Raw genomic sequence first — 25905 nt, 5'->3', positions numbered from 1 at the left:
TAAGTCTATTTCTTCACCTTTTTTCCACTTTTTATTTTTATAAAACATTACTGCTTGAGTCTTTTGTATAGAAAATTTGAAGCCTACAGATGAGGCCCATTCATCTATTTTTACTGTAGTTTTATTAATGATTCACTCTGCATGTTTTATGCGAGATGCTGAATGATATATGGAAAAATCATCCATGTACAAGTTACTTTTAATTCCAATAGGTAGATTATTACTGATATCATTTATTGCTATAGTAAACAGTGTGCCACTAAGGACACTTCCTTGTGGAACACCATTTTCAAGTGGAAATGTACTTGACAATACACCATCAATTCTCACCTGAAAAGTGCGATTTGTCAGAAAGTTTTGGATAAACCTAAGTAAATGTCCACGGATGTCATTTTTACGTAACATTTTTAATATTGCATACCTCCATGCAGTATCATATGCCTTTTCAGTGTCAAAAAAGACGGCTATAGTAATTTGTTTTCGTTCAAATCCTCTTCATATGTGGTCTTCCAAGTTAGACTGAGAATCCAGTGTCGATCTGTTACATTGTGACCCAAACTGAGTGGGAGTCAAAATTTTGTTTTCTCAAATGTGCCACGTTAGTCGACCATTTACCATTTTTTCTAGTAATTTGCACAAACGACTTGTTAAAGAAATTGGTCTGTAATTTTTTACATTATTGGGATCTTTTCCTGGTTTGGGGATAGGAATAAATTATAGCTTTATGCCATTCATTAGGAAATAAATTTCGAAGCCATAAGTGGTTATAAAACTCTAATAAGTATGTCTTTGCCAAAGGTGCTAAATGGCAGATCATTTCAAAACAAATACTGTCACCTCTAGGGGCAGATTTATTGCTGTTCAACAGAGCAAATTCTAACTCTTCCATATTAAATTTTCTAATATAATAAATATCTGGTATGGTTTCAAAATTTATTGTTATTAACTCTATACTGTATTGTTTTCCTTGTTCGGAAATACTCATCTAAATATTTGTCGCTACTTATTTTTGCTAAATTTTCACCTATTACATTACTTATTTCTTTAGGATCAAGTATTCTTTTCCCATCTTTTATTATGGCATGTTTAGGTGGTTTAACATGGGTACCATTTATTTTCCTGAATTTTTCCCATATTTTTTCTATGGGAGTATTATTAGAGAGATCTGATACTTTTTTCTCCAAGAAATGATTCTTCCTTGAATTACTTCTCTTTTAAATTTTGCAGATACTTTGTTATACAGAGGTTTTAATGTATTAATTTCTAACAATAATATAGTCAGCTTTTATAAGGTTCCATTTTATAAGGTTCCTTTTTATAAGGTTCCTTCTAATATCGGTAATGTTTTGTTTCTTTTACTGAATTTTCTATTCAAATTAGCTAATCGTCTTCCAATTCGTCATTTTATTTTTATTAATTCTGTTAGTTTTTCAGACCACCATAGGACTTTGTGTTTTGTTGGATGAGATTTGGATTTTGGTATTGCTTTATCAGTTGCATCTGTAATGAAATCAACAGGAAATTTATTAGTTTCATTATGGTCTTTTAAATATTCAAATGGTGGGATATTCCTAGTGTGGAATTCATATGGCTCCCAATATGCTTTATAAACGTCATATTGAGGGGCATGCTTGGTGGGATTATTTTGTAATAATGAAATTAATATTGGGAAATGATCACTTGTATGCAAGTAACTGTATTCCAATCCAATCTGTCAACTATGTTTGTTGTACATAGAGTTAAGTCGATTGAGGAAAATGTTCCATGTGTTTTAGAAAAATATGTGTTGATTTCATTATCATTTATGCAGCACATGTCATATGAATCTATGAATTCTTCTATTTTACTTCCTGCTCTATTTGAGTCTGTACAATCACAGTCCCACATTGGGTTGTGGGCATTAAAATCACCCACTATTAATGTAGGTTCCCTGGCATTATTAAGTAATTCTTTAGGTTTGTCAAGGTCATAATCTTTATTGGGTTGGTTGTACAAATTCTAAATTACATAATTATCTCTTTTTATTCGTATTCTAATACTCGTATGTTTGCAGATCAGTAAAGTTTACAGGTATTTTGTCATAACATACTTTGTTATGTACAAATACAGCAGTACCTAAATTTCCTTCTTCCTTTCGTGATGTTGATGCTAAGGTATATCTACTTGTTGTCGATATTGTTTTGTTGACATGTTGCAAACATAATATCATAGGTTCGTATTCTTTTAGTAATCGTTGTACTTCTCCTAGGTGTAATCTGGTCTCCATACCATTTACATTCCATTGAATAATATAACTATTGAAAAAAATTTTTTTATAGCGGTCGAGTTTCACTCTCTTTTTTTGTATTATCAATTTGGATTTTTTCTAATAATTTACTCACGACATTCAATTGTTTTTCTTTATAATATACTAAGTGCTCAATGCACATGCACCCTTTTTCATGATTACTCAAATCCATGGTTTCTATATTTCATAAAATTTCTTATAATGTTTGTTAAACTATCTTTTGTCATGCTTTTGTTGTTATTGCATAATTCAATGAAATAATTATTACATCCACAAGTATTATCATGTGTATTTCTCTTTTCATTTGCTCTTGTACCAATTACTGGAGATGGAGTAATCTCTTCTCCCTTGACATAATCATTGTTATCTATGGTATGGTTCTCTTTCACTTCTTCAGTGTTCTCGACATTTGCCTTCATAGGTTTTACTATTATTTTAGGAAATAAAGGTATATTCTTAGCTTGTTTTTGTTTTTGTTCCTTTTTCATCTCCTTTATCTTTGGTTTAACTGATGTTTCTCTAATAATAATTGGTTTCTTCGTTTTGGGTGGTGCTCTCTCTAAAGGCTTTTTTTATCTTTAATTTCCAGTCCATCACTACCCTCCTCTGTTACTTTAGTAGCAGCATCCTCCTGTGTTTCTATTTGCATTATTTCAAATGAATTGGATAAAATATTATCCATCTCATTTGTACCTGTTTATTCTTTATCATTTTATTTTTTATTTCTAAGTTATTAATTTTTCCTTGAGATTTACTTTTCTGTGCTCTGTTACTTCTATCTGTTTACGATTTTGCTTCATTTTTTGCTCTTGTTATTGAAGAACATGCATGTTTCTTAGACGGAGCTTGCATTCCTCTCACTTTTAATTCCAACTTAGCCTCTTTCATAGACATCCCTGATTGTTCTTGTAGTATTTTTAATTCCATATTGTATATATAATACATGCAGTTTTTGGATCTTGCATAATGATTTAGCCCACAGTTTACACACTTAGGTTCACTGCACTTCCACTGTGTGGTATGTTCAGTAGATTGACATATCTGTCGTTGGATGTCTATTTAATAAATAGTTTTCTAGTTTTAGGGCTGAAATATTTTGGTCAGCTTCCATGGTTAGAAACCTTGACCAACTTCCACTCCCAAAGAGGGAGTCGAAGTGAGTCAAGGTTGGGTCATGTCAGTATTTACTCCTTTTTTGGAGTTTTATAGGGTATTATGGTTTTAATAACACTCTGCTTTGGATTATTTGGATTATCCAGAGAATTGTCCATTTCCATGCTAGAAGATTTGCTCTGTGCTGGAGCAGCAGTCGTCATCTGTGCCAGAACAATGCCATCAGAGGGTCTAGGGGTACTTAAATATTTAACACTACTGAGCATAAAGATTGAAGAGAAAAAAATAAATAAATAAACCTGAAAACCTTAAAAAGATATCATCAGCCTTTCTTGGAGTTTATTCTTCCACCAATGGCACAAGTGAGAACTGACTCCCAAATGTCCGCTCCCTACCCTACCCCACAGGGGATGGCACAACATGATTCGAGAGGCCCAAGTGTAAGCCAGACCTGCTTGCTAGGACTGAGAGTATTTCAAGAATACAATTGTCCCCACCCTAATCATATCATGGGCAAACCGGATAGAATGCTGAGAGTCCTATCCCTAGAACCAGACCCCCTGGAATCCATGGTCTAGCCCTACAGAATAGTTCCGCCTTTGAGCTATCAATCTGATAACTCTCAAGTCTGAACATTATCGGGCAGTTGATGGTCTTACCACAGTTCTCACTATTTAGCTTCGGATATAAACCCATTCCCAGCCATGATATCTTTCCCTATTTATCAGGTCCAATAAATTTTGGTAACAGTGGAAAATTCCACATAATTTAATCCAAACAAATATATAATGCCATATGGGACTCTTGGACTTAAAACCGGGAACAGATTCCTGGGGTTCAAGAACCCCCTCACCACATCAAGGTGGTCCCAAGTCGAGGGGGAGCATTTACTACAACCACATGTGTCTTCATGTTCATTAGTTTGTTGTTCCTTCTTGGTTTTTCTTGTGGTGCCTATAACTGGTGATGGGTGAATTTATTTGCTTTCATCGTAGTTATCTGTGTGTTGGTTTACCACTTCATCTGAGTTTTGTGTTTCTGCTCCGACCGGCCAATGAAGAACTAGAGGAATTTATTTCTGGTGATAGAAATTCATTTCTCGTCATAGTGTGGTTCAGATTCCACAATAAGCTGTAGGTCTTCCTGCTAGGTGACCTGTTGGTTCTTAGCCACGTAAAATAAATCTAATCCTTCAGGCCAGCCCTAGGAGAGCTGTTAATCAGCTCAGTGGTCTGGTTAAACTAAGATATACAGTACTTTTTTTCCTAGAGGTATTATTGTTACTATGGGAGACAGTGGAATGTTTGAATTAGTGTTCTGTTTCTGAATTTTAGCTTTTGGTGAGATCGGCGGGTTATTTATCTTTTTACAGCTTTGTTTGGTGGAATTAGCTGGGGTCTTATCTAGTTGCCTCTTCCGAGTTGTGTTATCCATTTTGTTACATTCTTGTGATTTTAATTCTTCGTTTATATGTCAATATTCGTACCTATTTCTGATTCTGTTACATTCTTGTGATTTTAATTCTTCGTTTATATGTCAATATTCGTACCTATTTCTGGTAAGGAGGTAAATCTATTGTCAAGTGTGATATTGTCATTGTTGTATGAAATCTCCATAGAAGAGCTCTTTTGATCATGTATTTTTTTTTTTAGTGATATTTCTTTATTTTTATTGCCATTCACTTCAGTTTGGGTATTGTTTGATTTTGAAGTACTGCATGCCTAAATTTCTTAGCTGGGTTATTCAATCCTCTCACTTTTAGTTCTACCTTTGCTTCCCTGATTGACATTCCAGTTCATTCTTGTAGTAATTTATGCTCAGTATTGTAAATACAGAATGCACATGTTTTAGATTGGGCATGATGTTCTAGGCCACAATTTATGCATTTTGGTTACCCACAGTCCCAGCGTGTTTTATGTTCTTGCGAACTGCAATAGGCACATCTGGGAAAATTTCCGCATCTGATGGCTGTATGGCCATATTTGCAACAGTTCTTGCATTGCATGGGTTGGGAACATAAGGTCTTAGTTCCCTGTTTGATCCCAGTATATTAATTTTCAAGGGCAAGGTTCGGCCACTGAACTTTATTTTTGTTATTTTGATAGATTTATTTTTGTCTTTCCTGCTTGGGACCTCATATAGTTCACAGTCTTCAACACTGCTGTATCTTTTCTGTAATGAATCTAGAAACATTGATTTGTTTTGTATTTCTTCTTCTAGATTTGGTAATATCACTGTGCCTTGTACACTGTTCATGGTATCATGCCTTGTAACGCTTATATTTATGTTCTCTATGTTTTTAATATTTTGATAATTTTCTGACTGGATGCTGGTTGTTATTTCAACCAGCCATTCCCTTTTTTTAATTTGTCTTATGCTCATCTCTTGTGAAGGGCATCAGTTCAACAAGTAATTTTCCAATTTTAGTAAGGATATGTCTTGTCGGCTTGTAAATTAAAAAACCTCGACCAGTTTGATTCTCCTAAAAGGCAATCAAAGTGAACCAAGGTTGAGTCTGTCTATATTTTCTTTTGTTTATTCTTTTAGGCTCCAAAGGGCCCACAGTTGAAAAGTTTCAACTATTTTTTGTTCCTTTTTTTGATTGGGACACAGGCATGGAAACATCTGGCTCAAAGGAGAATGGTTCCATTGTAAAAATGCCAGGTCCTCCTTTTACAGGGACATCCTTTTTCTTGCATGGGTCATCAACATTTGGAGAATTTTCAATCTCCAAGGTGGGTGCAGAGGTCGTCATCTATGCCAAAACAGTATCATCAGAGGGCCCAGGGGTACTGGATTCTTTATCATTACTATTCATAAAGATCGAATAGAAAGAAAAAAATAATAAACCTGAAAACTTTAAAAAGATATCATTAGCCTTTCATGGGGTTTATTCTTCCACTAATGGCACAAGTGAGAGCTGACTCCCAAATGTCCTCCCCCTACCCTACCCCACAGGGGATGGCACAATACGATTAGAGTGGCCCAAGTGTAAGCAAAACCTGCTTGCTAGGACCGAGAGTATTACAAGAATACAATTGTCCCCACCCTAATCGTATTATGGGCAAACCGGATAGAATACGAAGAGTTCTATCTCCAGAACCAGACGGCCCTGGAATCCAAGGTCTAGCCCCAAGGAACAGTTCCGCCTTTGAGCTATCAATCTGATAACTCAAAGGTCCAAACATTATGGGGCAGTTGATGATCCCACCACAGTTCTCACTATTCAGCTTCGGATATAAACCCATTCCCAACTATATCTTTTCCTATTTATCAGGTCCAATAAATTTTAGTAACAGTGGAAAATTCCACAAAAATTAATCTAAACAAATATACAATGGCATATGGGACTCATGGACTCACACCCGGGAACAGATTCCTGGGGTTCAAGAGCCCCCTTACCACGTCAAGGTGGTCCCAAATCAAGGGGGTGTTTTCATTCGAAACCTCTACGTATATGGTCTACTAAGTTAGAGAGAGAATCTAATGTAGATCTGTTACATTGTGGCCCGAACTGAGTGGGAGTAAAAATTTTATTTTCTTGAATGTGCCATAAGCAACTTGTTAAAGAAGTTGGTCTGTAATTATTTACATTACTGGGATCCTTTCCAGGTTTGGGGATAGGAATTATTATAGCTTTACGCCATTCGCCTGGAAATACATTTCGAAGTCATAAATGACTATAAAACTGTAATAAGTATGACTCTGCCAAAGGTGCTAAGTGGCAAATCATCTCAAAACAAATATTGTCACCTCCAGAAGCAGATTTATTGCTGTTCGAGAGAGCATATTCCAACTCTCCCATATTAATTCTATTGTTCTGAAATTTATTGTTATTAATTCTACATTATTTTTCTTTGTGCAGAACTGTCCATCTAAATTTTTATCACTACTTAACATTTGGTAAGTTTTCTATTATATTACTTATTTCTTTTGGATCAAGTATTCTTTTCCCATCTTTTAATATGGCATGTCTAGGTGGTTTAACAAGGGTACCATTTATTTTCCTCAATTTTCCCCATATTTTTTGTATGAGAGTGTTATTACAGAGATCTGGTACGTATTTCCTCCATGAAATGATTCTTCCTTGAATTACTTCCCTTTTGAATTTTGCAGATATTTTGTTGTATTGAGGTTTTAATGATCAATTTATAGTAATAATACAGGCATTTTTTGTACAATTCCTTCTAATATTGGTAATGTTTTATTTATTTTACTGAACTTTCTATTCAAATTACCTAATTGTCTCATTACCGAGTGTTTTATATTTATTAATTCTGTTAGCTTATTGGACCACCAGGGAACTTTGTGTTTTGTTGGATGGGTTTTGAGTTTGGTACTGCTTTATCAGCAGCATTTTTAATGAAATCAACAAGAAATTTATTAGTTTCATTATGGTCTTTTAAATATTCAAATGGTTGGATATTTCTAGTGTAGAATTCAAATCACTCCCAATCTGCTTTATAAATGTTATGTGAGGGACATGTTTTGCAGGATTATTCTGTAATAAGGAAATTAACATTGGGAAACAATCACTGGTGTGCAAGTCATCAACTATATTCCAGTCTAATCTGTCAACTATACCTGTTGTACATAGAGTTAAGTATGCGGAGGAGAATGTTCCATGTGTTTTTGAAAAATGTGCTAATTTTGTCATCATTTATACAGCATGTCGTTTGAATCCATGAGCTCTTCTATTTTACGTCCTGCTCTATTTGAGTTTGTACAATTACAGTCCCATATTGGATTGTGAGCATTAAAATCACCCACTATTAATGTAGGTTCCTTGGTATTGTTAAGTAAATCTTTAAGTTTATCATTGTCATAATTTTTATTAGGTTGGTTGCATAAATTATAAATTACATAATTATTATTTTTCATTCATATTTTAATACTTGATATTTGCAAGTCAGTAGAGCTTACAGGTACTCTGTCACAACATACTTTGTTATGCACATGTATAGCAGTACCTAAATTTCCTTCTTCTCTAGATGTAGATACTAAGGTATATTTACCTACTGTTCATGCTGTTTTGTTGACATGTTGTGAACTTAATATCAGTGGTTCATATTCCCTTAGTAATCGTTGTATTTCTCCCAAATGTAATCTGGTCTGTAGAACATTTACGTTCCATTGTATAATATAATTATTGAAAATATTACATTAGCGTGTTCAAGTGTTTTGTTTTTGTGGATCACCAATTGCATCTTTTCTAAAATTTTATTTACCACATTTATTTGTTTTTCTTTATTAGACATTAGGTGTCCAATGCACATACAGCCCTTTTCATGAGTGTTTAAACTAGTAGTTTCTCTATTTCTGTATCTTATAAAATTTCATATAGTGTTTGTTAAACTGTCTTTTGTTGCTTTTGTTGCACGGTTCAATGAAACATTCATCACATCCATGTGTTTTCATGTGTCGTATTTTCGTTTACTATTGCTGCACCAATTATTGTTGATGGAGTAATTTCTTTTCCCATCACATAATCATTCTTGTCAATGGTCTGTTCCTCTACTATTTCTTTGATGTTCTGGGTATCTGTATCCATTGGTTTTATTATTATTTTAGGAGAAAAAGGTATATTATCATTTTTATTATTATGTTATGTCTTGTTTTATTATTATTTTAGGAGAAAAAGGTATATTAGCATTTTTTGGTTTATATTACTTCTTTGAGTCTCCTATCTTTAGTTTAACTTGATGTATCTATAATAATAGTCGGTTTTTTGTTGGTCTTGGGTGGAGTTCTCTCTAAAGGTCTTCTTTTCCTTTAGCTTCTAATTCATCATAACTTTCTTCTGGTATTTCTGTGGTACGTGCATTATCTTCTTTTGCTTCCTTTTTCTCTTACTATCCCAAAAGAATTTGAACAAATATTTGTGTACATTTCTTGGTTCTTTGCTAAATTAGTTTCTTCTTGCAAAGTAGTTATTTTACCTTGAGATTTACGTATCAGGATTTTGTTACTCTTACCTATTTCCATTTATGTTTCATTGTTTGATCTTATTATAATAGAAAATGTTCACTTCCCAGCAGGATCATACATTCCTCTAACTTTTAATTATAATTTGGCCTCTTTTATAGGTGTCCCTGTTCTCTCCTGAAGTAATTTTAATTCTGCATTGTATATATAATACATACACTCTTTAGATCTTGCATGATGATTCTGCCCAAAGTTCACACATGTGGTATGTTTGTCAGATCCACAATACGCACATATAGATGTATTACGGCAATTATTCCTTGAATGTCCATATGTACTACAGTTTTGGTGCTGTAGTGGTTTTGGAACATACCGTCTCAGTTCTCTGCTTTGGCCCATGATTTTAATTTCTAAGGGTAATTCAAGGCCTTCAAATTTTATCTTTGCTATTCTCAGAGTTTTTCCATTACTCCGTCTACTGGCTATATTGTATATTTCACAACCTTGTACACTGTTGTAATTTTATATTATATTCTTTACTATTGGTTCTTCGTCATTATCAGGGAGTACTATGGTACCTTGTACACTGTTCATACTGTCACATTTCTTTATATGTACCTTTATATCATCAATATTTTTTATTTAAAAATATTTTTTATATTTAAGTAATTTTCTGATTGATTTTTTGTTGTGGTTTCTATCAACCACATCTGATCTTTTATTTGTCTTAATGACATTTCAGTAGTTGAATGTTGATTCAACAGGAAGTTTTCTAATTCCAATGCTGGTATTTTCTTCTCTGTTTCTAAAGTCAGAAATCTTGACCAACTTCCACTCCCAAAGAGGGAGTTGGAGCAAGTCAAGGTTGGGTCAAGACGATAATTACTTCTTTTGGGTTTGTTTTGTACTGAAGCATAAGGTTCTAGTGTGATTACATCAGGATTTTGCTTTGATTTTTCTAAAGAAACGTTGTCAGAGGAGGTTCCAGCATTTGTCAACTGTGCCGAATCGCTACCATCAAAGGGTCCAGGGATACTCAAATCCTTATAATGACTTGTCATAAAGATTGAGGAAAAAAAAGTAAACCTGGAAACCTTAAAAAGATATCAGCTTCTCATGGAGTTTATTCTTCCACCAATGGCACAATTGAGAACCGACTCCCAAATGTCTGCCCCCTTCCCTACCCCACAGAGGATGGCATACCATGATTCAAGTGGCCCAAGTGTAAGCCAAACCTGCTTGCTAGGACTGGGAATATTACAAGAACACAAAATCATCCCCACCCTAATCATGTTACGGGCAAACCAGACAGAATGCCGAGAGTCCTATCCCCAGAACCAGACCCCCCCCAAAATATGTGGTCCACCCCTAAAGAATAGTTCCGCCTTTGAGCTAATAACTCTCAGGTCCGAACATTATTGGGCAGTTGATGGTCCTACCACAGTTCCTACTATTTGGCTTTGGATATAAACCCAAACCCAGCTATGATATCTTTTCCCATTTAACAGGTCCAATAAATTTTAGCAAAAGTGGAAAATTCCACAAAAATTAATCCAATTAAATATATAATCAACTAAGAGACTCTTGGACCCAAACCCAGGAACAAATGCCTGGGGTTCAAGAGCCCCCACACCATGTCAAGGTGATCCCACATCAAGGAGGTAAAAGGTAGTGATAAAAATAGACCACTTGCAATATCGACAAACATAAATCACCTAATCTATTGTACAGTGATAAAGTCCACATTTTTACATTAAAATACATCTAATTATACAAATATAGTACAGTATGTCAATGTCAATGTCAATGTCATAACTGTTGTGACTTACAGTAAAAAATTAGAACCAATTTCTACTAAAATTATCAAGATAAAAAATCTTTCCCTTACTTTTTCCTCCTCTTCTGCCAAGTTGACCACTATGCTGGATGCCACAAGTTTTTCATTTCCTTCACAATCTTTTTCCTTGCTCACAATACTGGAAAAACAAAAATCTTCCTAAAACACAGTACAGTGCATGATGATAATGTAGTACTGGGATGGGGATACCAGCCACTCAAATCAAACGTCTACTGAACTTGTAGATTGGCAGCACCAAGAGCATGGCTCACTAGCAAAACCATGACTTAACCAGCACATTAATATATTAATCATATTAGGATGGAAAAATGAGCACAGAAATACTTTACAATTACCTAAACGTCTGAAAATTTTACTTAACTCAAAGGACCATGCAAGTAATCCTACTATAAACACCACAAAATGAACAAATTAGACCTTGCTAATCAAGAGAGATCTTTTCCTGGCATGTTGAAAATAGCCAGGCTAGCCTACCATGCTCTTCAATATTTATATTACAAAATTAAAATATATTAAAGGTACGGTACAATGTAATGTAATTTCACAATTTTTTAAGCACTTCTCGTAAAAAATCATAACTACTGTACATTAAAAAGTTACACAACATCAGAGGTATGTTTTTAGGTTGGGATACCCCAACAAGTTTATGAGGTATGCTTCGCAATAAGAAACTTCAACATACTACCTGCTGTACAATATATAATAAACCCCCGTATTTGCGAGGGATGCATACCACACCCCCCCATGTTTCCATATATACTCATTAAAAAGGTATATTAACATTCAAAATAAATTAAGTACTTAAAATTTACTTGTTTTTAAAATTCATTATACTGATTGACTGATTTGTTATATTTTATCTATCAACTCACAGCTTCTCATGAACATTAAAATAGGTATTACTGAAAATGTTGAAGATTCCGACAAAATTTCTTTTATTGGTCAATTTCCAAAATTTGATAATCGCTGCAGGTTATATTTTGGACATTTACACCGTACATGCTTAACTGTTATCAACACATTGCAATCTGGGCATTTGGGAGGAGGGCCACGTGGACTGTTCATTAAGTGTCCATGTGTCAAACGAGTATGGCCTATTCAAAGATACATCAGAATTACTTGTGTGTGTCTCTCTCTCTGATATGATGAACTCCATTTTCTAACAGTGGATTTTATCTGTTTTAATTTATTATTTTCAGGTTCTTTGTTTCATATATTATGCCATTTACTTACAACAACTATTTTTATATATCTTGTATAATCAATAATAGGGATGTTACATCTGCTCTTGTCATATGGACTGCTTCATTAGCTGCTTTATCAGTCTCTTCATTTCCCTTAATCCCTACTTGGGCAGGGATCCAATATATTTCAATATTTTTTCCCTTAACATATAATTCATAGATTGAAAACTTTATATGTTGTACAATATTATTTTCTTGATCATAGCTTTGAATGGCTTCTATAGCACTTCTGGAGTCGTTATAAATCACAAAATTATTACATGAGATTTCTAATTATTTTTATGGCTGATACTATTGCACATAACTCAGCTGTAAATACTGAGGCATTATCTGGTAGAGAGAACTGATATGTTTTGTTTTGGGACACTGCAGCATATCCCACTCCATATTGTTACTTAGATCCGTCGGTGTATGTTGCATAATGTGGACCTTTCGGATTATATGTTCTACTGCATGTTGTCTATGGTATTCTGGAGTATATGAATGACTTTTTGATAAATATTTCAAGTGTGTACAAATTCTCATTTTATTCCTTGTCCAAGGAGGTGGTAACTTTAATACTAAAGGTAACTGTATATATATATTTAGCAACTCAAACAATCTTCTAGCTCTAATTGGGAAAGGAGGTGGATCACTGTTTATAAAGACACATCTCTTAATTCAAATAATTTTTTGGTTGGAGAATCATTTGTCTGAATTCTCAGAGCACTCTTCATTGTTACTAGCTCTCTATGGAGAGATAGAGGTAGTTCACCACATTCAACTTGTAAAGAAGACGTTGGTGACGATCGAAAAGCTCCTGAACATATTCTAAGGCCTTCATTATGAACTCGGTCTACCGTTTTCAGCGTTGTGTCTGATGCAGAGCCATATATTTCACTTCCATAATCAACAATAGACAGCAATGTTACTTTATACAATAAAGTAAAGGTATGTCTATCGGCTCCCCAAGTAGTGTTTGATAGTTTTTTAATTAGGTTTAATGCTCTTTTACATTTTGATTTCATGTATGTTACGTGAGCTTTCCAGTTCAAGTGAGTATCAAATACCAATCCTAAAAATTTTGCTGTTTGGCCAACTGGTATACTATGATTTCTGATTTTTAAGTTTATTTCTTCCCCTTTTTTCCACTTTTTATTTTTATAAAACATGACTGCTTGGGTTTTGTCTATGGAAAATTTAAAGCCTACAGATAAAGCCCATTCATCTATTTTTACTATGCTTTTATTAATGATTTGTTCTGCATGTTTTATTCGAGATGCTGAATAACATAATATGGCAAAATCATCCATATACAGGTTACTTTTAATACCAAGAGGTAGATTATTACTGATATCATTCATTGCTAAAGTACACAGTGTGCCACTAACGATGCTTCCCTGTGGAACACCATTTTCAAGAGGAAATGCTCTAGACATCATCATCAATTCTCACCTGAAAACTGCGATTTGTCAAAAAGTTTTGTATAAACCTAAGTAATGTCCACGGATGTTGTTTTGTAAAGTTTTTAATACAGCATACCTCCATGTAGTATCATATGCTTTTTCAGTGTCAAAAAAGACAGCTACAGTAATTTGTTTTTGTTCAGAACCTCTACGTATACTGTATGGTCTTCTAAGTTACAGAGAGAATCTAATGTCGATCTGTTACACTGTGACCCGAACTGAATGGGAGTGAAAATTTTATTTTCTCGAATGTGCCATGTTAGTCGAGTATTTACCATTTTCTCTAGTAATCTGTAAACAACTTGTTAAAGAAATTGGTCTGTAATTGTTTACATTATTGGGATCTTTTCCAGGTTTGGGGATTAGAATAATTATAGCTTTACACCATTCATCAGGAAATAAATTTCTAAGCCATAAGTGGTTATAAAACTCTAACAATTATGTCTTTGCCAAAGGTGCTAAATGGCAGATCATTTCAAAATAAATACTGTCACCTCCAGGGGCAGATTTATTGCTGTTCAACGGAGCAAATTCTAGCTCTTCCGCATCAAATTTTCTATTACATATCTTCTATTATTTCAAAATTTATTGTTATTAATTCTATAAACTAGATACTGTATAATCTCTTGGAATATTTTTGGCCTCAAGCAAAATATTCCTCCCTTAAACATGTTCTGCAAAACTTCAAAGGCATCATTGCATTGCAAGAAACGCTCCTCTGGCCTCATGACCTTGCCATCTGCGATTCAGTGCATGAAGACTTCAGAGCTTTCTCGACCTCATCGATGCAAGTTACATATCATATCGTAGCCGGTCGCCCGGAAGGGGGCTTTCTTTCCTGTGGCACAAATTGCTAGACAATATGGTGAATGTGTTAATCTATAGGAGTGATAGATTGCTGGGGCTTCAAGTGCTAAGATCCTAATAATTAATGTTTATATGCCCTGGGATGAGAACGATAATTTTGATCAGTACTGCATGATCCTAGGTGAGTTACACAGCATTATTCACAACTCTACTGCTGATCATATTTGTATAATTGGGGACCTTAATTCTCACCCCACAAAACAGTTCTATAATGAACTTATTCGCTTCTGTCAAAATCACGCTCTCCGAATTAGCGATGTAATGCTCTTCCCTCCCTCCTCCTATACCTATGTACAGAACAGAACGGATACAGTTACAACCTCCTAATTGGACCACTGCATCACGTCCCCTCACCTTCATGACTCTATTGTGACCTGCAACATTCGCTACGATCTTGCAATGGGCTATGATCACATGCCCTTACAGGTGTCATTCAGTATCCCATCCCTCCCTACCGTGAACCCCCTAACCGATCACCCACCTCCTGTTAACTGGGATTTTAAAAACCAACAGAAAACCAGATCCTTCAGGGAAACCACGGAAACCAGGCTGCAATCAATAGCCCAACCGGCAGATGCCTTAGTTTGCACTAACCCAAAACGTAGAAACGATCATCACAGGAGAGATCTGAAAGAATTCTATTCGAATATAATTTCCGCTATGCTCGCCTCTGGCAGGGATACCTTTAGAACTCGTCATGGCAACTCTCGTAATGTACCTGGATGGAAGGAATTGGTTACAGATCTTTATACACATTCATGAGAAATATTTTTACTGTGGAGGCAAAATGGTAGCCTGAGGGAAGGACACTTTGCACTGCTAATGTGGCAGGCGAGAGCGCAGTTCAAACTTGCCCTTAAGCATTGCAGACTGAATGAAAAGCAACTAAGAGCTGATGAAATGTCTAGGAAATTAGAATCGGGCGATTACCCCCATCTCTGGAAGGACATTCAATCCCTAAATCCCAAAACTAAAAAGCTATCACAGAGAGTAGGAGAAGCCGTCGGTGACGAGGCCACTGCAAGAATGTGGGGCGATCACTTCAGCACTATCCTGAATTGCATAAACGATCAAGACTCCCACAGGGATGTAAATAACCTCCTTACTGATAATAAGAGGCTTCCGGACGCTTGGGGGCCACCAGGATCATTCGAAGGTTTGTCGACCCCAGAACCCGACTGAGAACTGGGCGATGGAGACAGAACGGGGCAAAGGCATACACTTTGAGGTTGTCCCACGAGTGTTGGAAGGCGTCTACTGCAGCTGCTCATGGGTCCAGTACGACAGAGAAGAAGGTCGGAAGCTTCCTATTACCGGGTGGCGAACAGGTCGACTACTGGACGGCCCCACAGATCAAAGAGTTTGTCCGCCACGCTCTGATGGAGGGACCACTCGGACCCTACTATCTGATCCCGACGGCTGAGCGTGTCCGCCAGGACATTCCTCTTGCCTGAAATGTACCTAGCCGACAGCTCCACAAAGTGGGCGACTGCCCATTGGTGCACCTGCAACGTCAACTCGTGAAGAGCTTGGGAGACGACCCCCTTGCTTGTTGACGTATGCCACCACAGTCGTGTTGTCACTCATCAACGCTACAGAGTGTCCCACCAAACGGTCTTGGAGGCGCTGGAGGCCTAAGAACGCTGCCTTCATCTCAAAGACGTTGATGTGAAGGTACTGGTCGTGTTGGTCCCACACACCTGAAGTCAGCAACTCCTCTAGGTGTGCGCCCCAGCCCTCCTTCGATGCGTCTGAGAAAAGAAGCAAGTCCAGGGTACGAGAAGACAGAGGTGTCCCTATGCAAAGGTTCCTGTCGTCCAACCACCTGGCAAGATCGTCCCTCACCTCCTGAGAGATGGGGACGAGAACCGACTGGAGTTCCCGAGACTGATCCCAGAAGTCCCTCAGTCTCCACTGGAGAGACCGAAGGTGGAGTCGCCCATGTAGAACGAGTTTCTCTAATGACGATAGGTGGCCACTCACAACTTGCCACTGCTGAGCAGGCTGGTACTGTTTGTCAGGAACTGCCTCGCCACCTTCCTGAAAGTGCTGATCCGAGCCTGAGAAGGAAAGACTCTGCTTGCTGCCGTGTCGATCAGCATGCCCAGGTACTGAGTCCTCTGTTTGGGAGCGAGATCTGACTTCCGAAAGTTGATCAAGGCACCCAGTTCGTGGCACAACTCAAGGAGGCGATCCCTATCCTGTAGCAACTGCAAGCGAGAGCTTGCCAGGATCAGCCAATTGTTAAGATACTTCAGTAGACGAATGAGCCCAAACTGAAATGAGGGTGAACACTCTAGTGAACACCTGCGGAGCGGTCGACAGACCGAAACAGAGAACCTTGAATTGGTAGACCACTCCGTTGAGGACAAAGAAGGTACCGACGAGACGATGGATGAACTGGTACTTGGAATTACGCGTCCACCAAGTCGACCATCAGTATGAAGTCGTTCTCCCTGATGGCCGACAGTACCATGCGTACCGTCTCCATCGTGAACAGTGTCTGGCGAACAAAGCGGTTCAGGGGAGAGAGGTCGATCACCAGTCTCCAGCCGCCGGAGGCCTTCTCCACGAGAAAGATCCTGCTGTATGAGCCCGGGGAACGATCCTCAAAGACTTCGATGGCGCCCTTGTTCAACATCGTTTCGACCTCCTGAAGAAGGGCCTGTTTCTTCAGGGGGTCTAGGAGATAAGATGGGAATTGGACTGGAGTGTCGGTGAGGGGAGGCGGTGACACGAAGGGTAGGAAATATCCCTCCCGAAGGACATTCACTACCCAGGTCTCCGCTCTGTACAAGTGCCATGTTGCCCAATTGCTGGAAAGGCACCCCCCCACTGACGGCAGCATCTGAGGGGGCTCACCGTCCCTAGTGAGCTCCTCTCCTCTTCTTCTTGCCCTTACCTTTTGGGGGGGAACAGGTTGGCGAAAGGGAACTGTGGTTCCTTCCGCAGAGGCAAAAAAGAAGAGGGCTGGACTTTACCCCTAGTGGCCGTCGAAGCACCAGACTTCTTCGGGCTGGGTGCTAGCCTGGTTCAGGGACCGGGCCGCAGGACGAGAGGGCTGCACAACCCCTTTCGTCGCTGCCTGGTGGACAAGACAGTCGCCTTTCTCTTGTCCACCACAGCGTCCACCTCCCCCTTGGGGAAGAGGGAGGTGGAGCACAGAATGGGTCCATTACGCACAGACACTGCAGCTTCCGTACCTAGTGACTTGGCGATCCGGGACAGCACTGCATCCCTTCTCTTCAGCACCAGGTTGGCCCAGAGGTTTGCTGTCTGGTGGGCTAGAAAGAAAACAGCATTACCTCCATACTGGCAAAGACTCCTGAAGGTCGGATCCTCGCTCTGAGTAGACGAGGGTGCGATTCTCGACAACGCGAAGGCCCAGTTGTCGACCCAAGAGACCGCCTGGAGGGCAGACAGAGCCGTACCCTCCAAAGCGCTCATCTCAGCTTGCGAGAAAAGAGCATGCTCTCCCAGTAGTTGAGCCGAAGTGGCACCAGGTGCTAACCGAGTCAGCCCTGGTTCCACGACCTTCATCTGCAGTACACCTCCTGACGGAATGTAGAACTACTTCTGTCTCAGAGAGGGGGGAGGTAACAGCTTGGTAGCTCGAGCCAAGCGAAGCGACGACGACGGTCCGGAGACTACGTCGTTCACTTGGCTGAGAACACTGTCCGCTACGGGAGACCAAGAGAGGGTTTGGGCTCCCTCCTGGAGGCATAGAACTCCTCTAGTCTGGACGACCGTTCTTCCAATGGGGCTGGAAGTAGTTCCTCCAGGCCTTTGTGCTAACGGATCAGCACAACGACTTCCACAAACGCCCTCTGTATTTCTGGAGTGTCTGGATCTCTCAGAAGAGGACCCTCCAAGAGACAGTCATCCGGGAAAGCCCCACCCGCAGGAGAGCCCGAGACAGACCCCGTCTCTCTGCCTCGCATGACAGTAGTGTACGACCTCTCGCTCGCCTGGAGCGAGGGAGGGCCAGACGCTCCTGAAGTTGACTGCCCAAGGGTCTCAGCCCCGGCAATCCTACCAACCCTGTTTCCTCCTGGAGAATCCTGACAAAGCTGAGGGGGTGGGAGAGACAGAGCGAACACTACCGTCGCATCCGCTGGTATAGCCAGTGGAGGCGACGGACCCCTCACGGTCCCCAACCCACAATGGAGGATTGTGAGAGAGCCTACACAGACTGGCTCGTCTGGGCGAGAGACCGTCACGACGATCAGGGGACGGTCTCCTCACAGCCGATCCACACTCAGACGTTGGATGAGCCTCGACACTGGGATGTGCAGTGGAGACCAACGCAGGGGCGTGGACTGCCGATTGGAGGCTGCTGTCCCTATCGTCCGGGCGCATTCCGGCCTTCTTCGGTGTCGAAACAAACGAAGAAGGCTGTGGGGATCTTTCGTTGATGTCCCCGACGCCTTCGGGGAAGGGACGTCCTTGGGCACCCTCCCTGCCATACCCTTGTCCGAATTGGGCAGGGGCGACAGTTTGGGTTGGGGAGAAGCCCGCAGGCTCTTCCCCTTCTCCCGTTCCGTGCCCGAACTCGTGACGGAGGTCGAGCCCGCACGGTCTCTCAGAGGAGATCGTGCTTTCGGTGACACGCACTTGGGAGGCACCGAAACAGAACCAGTCCGGGAGGATGGAGCTCCCGAACCGTCCGAGGAGGGTACCAAGGTGCCCTTCTCAGTGAGAGAACCAGTGGTTCATCCCCGAGGGGTGGGGGGGGGAGCGCTGCCGTAGCAGAGCGAGTTTTCTTAGGAGGAGGAGCCACCCTCCCCTTCCTAGCCCAATTGGACTTAGAAGAGGGAGGGGGAAAGGAGGACGAAGACGAAGACGAAGATGAGGATGACGATGATGAGGAAGAGGAGGAAGAAGAAGATGGGGATGGTTGACGAGCACGCTTCTTCTTCTTCTTCTTGTCAATCAGAGATAAGACTGCATCCCCCAGCTTGCCGAAGACAGACCATATGGGGTCGATGGAAATTGGGGTAGGAACGGAAGCAGGAGCAACTGGTCGAGGCGAATCTAGTTGGGAGCGTCTGCTGTCTGGAACAATCAGTGAAGCAGGGAACGTCGGACGGTCCGGGGTAGGCACAGGTAACGGTGGAAGTGAGGCAGGAGGTGTGAGAGTGTAGCCGGGAGGCAGCGGAGTGACCGAGCAGACCGGGCCGGCCAGCGTCAACACTGAGATGGCAGGGGTAGGGACTGCACCATATCGGCAAACAGCTGTTCCTCAATCCGACTGTTTACGTCACTACTTGCTGTTATTTATGCCAGCATCTTACATGCAGTAGTATGTGGTTGTTAATTATAAGATACAGGCAGTAACCGGTTAACGGTGGGGGTTCCATCCCTGGCCAAGTGCCGCTAACCGAAAATCGGGCAATAATAGCGCTGAAAAATGCGCTTAACGGCCCCATTAACAGGATATCGGCGCTGAAATCCCCACTTAACAGTGCTGTTAACCAGGGATTGGCACCAAAATCCCCACTTAACGGTGACGTTAACCAGAGATTGGTGCCAAAAATCCAGTTAACAACATCACTAGCCAAGCGCCATAACACCGAAATGCCATTAAGCGATGCAGCTGGTAAGCCTGATTTAATGTATGAAGATTCACATTTAACCTAATGAACTTTTGCTTCTAGACCTATTTATTAGTTAAAAGCTAACTCAGATATAATAGCCTATACATTATCAGTGGTATCTACCATAACTGAGACATGCATAGTAGCATAGTAGTAGTATTTAAGTAGTTTAACCAGACCACTGAGCTGACTTTCAGCTCTCATACGGCTGGCCCAAGGGATTAGAGTAAAATACCAGGTCTAGGCATGAGGCCAAGCACTGGGACTCAATAGGTCATACTTTACGATGATGAACAAAAAAATTAAATTAAAAACTGCAAGTGGCACATGTTCTCATATTGTAACACATACACACTATATATACATTTACTCATTCTTCCACACTAAGTATATTAAAATTCATAAGTAAAAAAAGAAAAAAAATGTTAATTTAAATTCAACAAATGCTATAAGGGTTTTCATGCTTTTATTATTTACTTATTTTAATATTTTATCAATTAAACTACAGTCCCTTTCGAACAAGAAAATCGGAACGACTGAAAATGTGAAAGATTCTGACAAAATTTCATTCACTAACTCATTTCCAAAACTAGACAGTTGCTGTTGGTCATGAGGCATGCATAGAAAACCTAAAAAGTAAGTATACCGTAGTTTAATAGAAAGCCTAGCCTAGCGTAATATACTGAAAATACATAACGCACTATACGTGATGTATACGTTGAAATCATTTTCAGACAAAATTTTAATGATCGCATGATGCACGAGTAAAGGCAGTCCCCGAGTTATGGAGGACATCGGTTCCTGAGGTGGTGACTTTCGAATCTGACTTACGTTGGATCTTAAACTTTTAAAAATTTATAAAAATTAAAAAAAATTATAAAAGCCTTACCTTTAATCCTGTGGTTGGCTTGTACACTGGAAGGATGGCGATACTTATTTATGAGGAAGCTCAGAAACTAGTACCCAGCCTAGAGTTGCCTTAACTTCGGATTTTCACCTTAAGTCAAAGACAAACTTTTTATGAATATTTTTTTAAAGTTCTGTAAGATCGGATCGACTCAAGTTGAGACCATTGTAACTCGGGGACTGCCTGATATATGCAAATTACGGTTCTTTGGTATGCTGTATACTTCTTAGTTTTGCAGAATGTTTTTGTCGGAAATAAACTGTGCTCATCTATTTACCGAGCAAGCTTCAGTTATGAAATCTGAAAAAATCCAAAAATTGAAACGTGTGGTGTCACCCTCATAGCCACTCAAGAATTAATGGCAGCTGATATAAAATCGTCCTGGTTGTAGGAGTTCCCAGACCACAGAATGCCAGATTTAAGAGGTCGGACTGTACTCAAAAGTTTTTTTTTATTTGAACTACTATGTAGTAGACAATGTTAATGTATAAAACTATTTCATTTACAGTATTACACATTACTAAATTTCATTCTTAAATATATCAATTTTATATTTTAGCATACTTTGCTATGAACGCTTATTCATTAAACATATAGTTCAAATTTATTTTAAACTTTTCTTTTAATATGCAATTTTCAAGTCATCTAATACAAACCATCTAGTAATCGAAAGTTGATCTATATTAGGCAGAAATTCAGTCTACAAGGTTCTGGATTAGTAAGGTCTTACTGTTTATCATATGTTTTCTTGCACTGCTTCAAAAACTAATTATTGGTCACTAGATTCAGTCTTTAAATTACTGGTTATATACACAATATAAAACTGTTACGCAGTCTCCAGCCAAGTCCTAAAAGGTTAACAATCTAAACATACTGAAAAACCAGCACAGCAAACATTACCTTTTGAGTTTATAAAACAAACATGAGACAGAAACACACCTGAGATTAACTTCCTGTTTCTCCTTGGGCTCCTTCTTGGTATTAGTGTGTTTAACAAAACGATTCATCAGTTCATGGACTCCAGCTTTGGATTTGGGTGTAGCATTAGTCTTATCTTCATTCAAATCTATAAAATCACCTTCACAAAGACTTAGTTTTGGGGTTGACATAGCAATTTTATTCAAAAGAAAATCTGGCAATTTCCCTGAAAATTTGTTTAACTTGGGTGTTCTATGGGTCATCTCAGCAAGCACTGGGATTTCTGAATCTCTGACTGATGCTTTCGTGGCAACTAAATCACCTTCAACATTTTCCTTCAATTCAACAGTACTATGTGACCCATTATCACCATTTGACTTTTCATCCTCTTCCTTGCTATCTTTCTGCATCAAGTTTATTCTATTACCATCTATTCTCTCTTTTATATTTGACGCATCTAAAGCCACTTCCTCATGCAAATATTCTTCCAGAGAAGAAACTCGGGTAAGAATACCAGAATCATTTATTTTGTTAGGATCTGCACTGTCAATGGTTACAGTATTAGTTACATCCCCCAAATTTTGTTTGTCTGAAGAGTCCATCTGCTGATCCTGATCCTTTTCCACATCAAAACGTGAAACACGCTGAATTATTAGATCTGGAAGATCTTCATCCTCAGAAACCTTGGATGTTAATTCCAAAGAACTGCCTTCATCTATTCTTAGTGTTTGACAATTATCCTCTTCTAACTGGTCTTCTTTGGACTCTGCTGGAGGAAATGCTTTTGTTTTGTCCTCAGAAGAAATCTCTTCAGACAGTTTAGGCTTATCAGGAGGCCCTTCATCACCTGGTGTCCAGTCTTCATCATCAGGATCTTCATGATCTGAGTCACTCTTATAGAAGTCCTCTACTTCCTTTTTCTTTTGCTCTAGGAGGCTGCAAATAAAAAGGTATTGTATTCATGCAATAGCCTTCCTGTATAACTAAAATATAAAAAATTAAACATCTACCTACCTTCCATGAGTTTCCTTTTGTAACATATCTTTGCATGTATCACATCAGTCTATACGATTTACTAATTCATCTTCTTATGCTTATTACCAAAATATTAAGTTTCCATTAATATAGTATTTTGTCACTTTTTAAATACTGTATATTGATTTCATTGGTCAGTATACAACATAAAAGTAGTGTGAATGTTAACAGCATATCCTTGTCGTCCAATGAAATTAGATCTGATCAAGTGCAATATGAATCAGGTTTGCTTATACTCTATTTCATGTTGTCAATATAATAGATTTATCGACATTAACAATCTTAAAAAATATAAACAGGAGCACTAGTCTCACCCAGAAGGAGAACTGTTCAACCGAAATCCAAATCGAAAAGATCTTGCAATGCCCCACACTTACCATAATGTTTCAAGATTCTTCATGCTCATTTTAATGCTGCGCTGAGACACTGACATAGGAGGGGTTGCCTTTTTTCTCCTGTCGAGGAAAAATTACGTCAATACTTGCAAGTAAGTCTCGATATCTAAAAAAATTAGGACTAAAAGTTTTAAAAAATCAAGAATCTTTTTAAAATTGCCATCTTATAATATTTCACATTCTGTAAGTCTATTAACACTGCCTGAATATTTAGGTAAAGTAAGAAACACTGAGGGATTAATTAGTACAGTTGCACCTCCCTTTACAAATTATTATTATTATTATATCATTCAATAAATGAAACCTATTTATATGGAACATACCCAAAGGGGCCACTAATTTGAAATTCAAGCTTCCAAAGAATATGGTGCTCATTAGGAAGAACTAAGAAGTAAAGGGAAATACAGAGATCTCACTTATTAAAGAAGAAAAAATAAATTAATAAATTAATAAGTAGATAAAAATATATTAAAATGCAAGGAGAATAGTATTAGGGTAGTACAGTAAACCCCCCGTATTCGCGTTCTCAAGATTTGTGGACTCACGTATTCACAGATTTCTCTGTGGAACATATCTACCCATTATTCGCGGTATTTTTCACCGAGAAATATTCACTAATTACTGTATTTTCATATTTTCATGACTAAATGCACTTTTTTTGATAAAACTATTAAAATACTCAGGTATAAGTTTTTTTAGAGGGGTTTTCTTGTGTTTAGACTATCAAAATTGGCAGTTTAAGTGTTCTTAGAGGGGGTTTTAAGTATTCGCAGATTTTAGCTATTCGCGGGGGAGTGCGGTGCGCATCCCCCGCGAATGCGGGAGGTTTACTGTAACACATTGCATTTCCGCTTGAACTTCTGAAGTTCCAATTGCACATCATCCTCTGAAAGGCTGTTCCACAGTCCAACGGTATGTGGAATGGAGGCCCTCTGGAACTGAGAAGTTTGACAGTGAGGCACATTTACTGCTTATTGGTGCTGCTGTTCAGCAAATCTGGTTGCTTACGGCAGATAAATGGGATCATGGATCAACTGTGAATGTGAAAAATCTGTTGAAATAATTCTTATGAAAAACTGACAAACAGGAGACTGAAGAAATTCTGTCCAAATTCTGCAGGTTGGCGTATGGAAAAAAACGTCAAATTTTTTTCTTTCAATTTTAGTTCTCTATGGCCCCAAAATGAATGTTGGTGTTGTTGATGAATGTTGATAATGAAGACTCGGCCATATAATTATTATTATTATTATTATTATTATTATTATTATCAAAATAATTTAAACAGACCACTGAGCTGATTAACAGCTCTCATAGGGCTGGCCCGAAGGATTAAAATGAAATGGAGTACAGTACCAGGTCTAAGCCATAGGCTAAGCACTGGGACTAAATGATGAATGAATAATGAAACTTTAAAAATATGCAAAAAGGCATACGCTTCCACACTAGAACACATGCACACATTAAATACTTTTACTCAAGTTTCCATCTGTACCATACATATAAAATAAAACAGAAATGATAAAAATCAGAATAACTTATTTTTAAAATTCAGATACACACACACACATATATATATATATATATATATATATATACAGTGAACCCCGTATTTGTGGGGGGATGCATACCACAACCCCCGCGAATAGGTAAAACCAGCAAATACTTAGAACCCTTCTAAAAATCACTAAAAACTGCCTATTTTGATAGTTCAAACACACACAAAACATACTAAAAATGCTTATACAGGTATCATCCTACTTAAAATGGGGTTAGGTTCCCAAAAAACACCATCGTTTGTTGGTAAAAACGTAAGAAATACCAAAACGTATCTCAAACATAGCCTAGCATACACTAGAGTATTTGGTACCATGTATACATATATGGTAGCCTAGCCTACACTATAAAGTATACTCTATACATACATGGTATAGCAATTATTAATATCAGCTAATTCTGGAGGTTCAGGCAAAGTGACTTATGATAATTCAGTACTGTATACATATACGGTAGCATAGCCTACATTATACTGTACTCTATATAAACATTATCGTATTATACAAACGTCAACATGAAGAATATGCATCTTTCCCACAGACCTTTTAAAATGTTATGCCTTAATTCGCTGTATCCAATAATATTGTATATATTCTTATAATGCTTTTGTATTATAAATTGTGATCATAGTGATAATGTTTTGGTTTGGAAATCGAATGTGACATGTTAGTCGAGCATTTACCATTTTCTCTAGTTATTATTATTATTAAAGTAGTTTAACCAGACCGCTGAGCTGACTTTCAGCTCTCATAGGGCTGGC

At 38.4% G+C, this 25905-nt stretch overlaps 1 protein-coding gene across 10 annotated transcripts in view; it reads right to left on the bottom strand.

The window, feature by feature from the left end:
* LOC136838612 (claspin-like) overlaps positions 1 to 25905 on the bottom strand; it is a 134383-nt gene that overhangs the window by 83407 nt on the left and 25071 nt on the right. For all 10 annotated transcript variants that reach the window (XM_067103865.1, XM_067103871.1, XM_067103863.1 and 7 more), the window contains exons 5-7: positions 23574 to 23651; positions 22183 to 23097; positions 11214 to 11301 (exon numbers count right to left, since the gene is read on the bottom strand). In XM_067103865.1, the coding sequence (XP_066959966.1) occupies positions 11214 to 11301; positions 22183 to 23097; positions 23574 to 23651 (1081 nt within the window). The remainder of the gene's footprint in view (positions 1 to 11213; positions 11302 to 22182; positions 23098 to 23573; positions 23652 to 25905) is intronic.

The sequence above is a fragment of the Macrobrachium rosenbergii genome, chromosome 5 (assembly GCF_040412425.1).
Source record: "Macrobrachium rosenbergii isolate ZJJX-2024 chromosome 5, ASM4041242v1, whole genome shotgun sequence".
In the NCBI taxonomy this organism is placed as follows: Eukaryota; Metazoa; Arthropoda; class Malacostraca; order Decapoda; family Palaemonidae; genus Macrobrachium; species Macrobrachium rosenbergii.
Note: the sequence above shows the minus strand (reverse complement) of the source record. Positions and strands in the feature narration are given on the sequence as shown.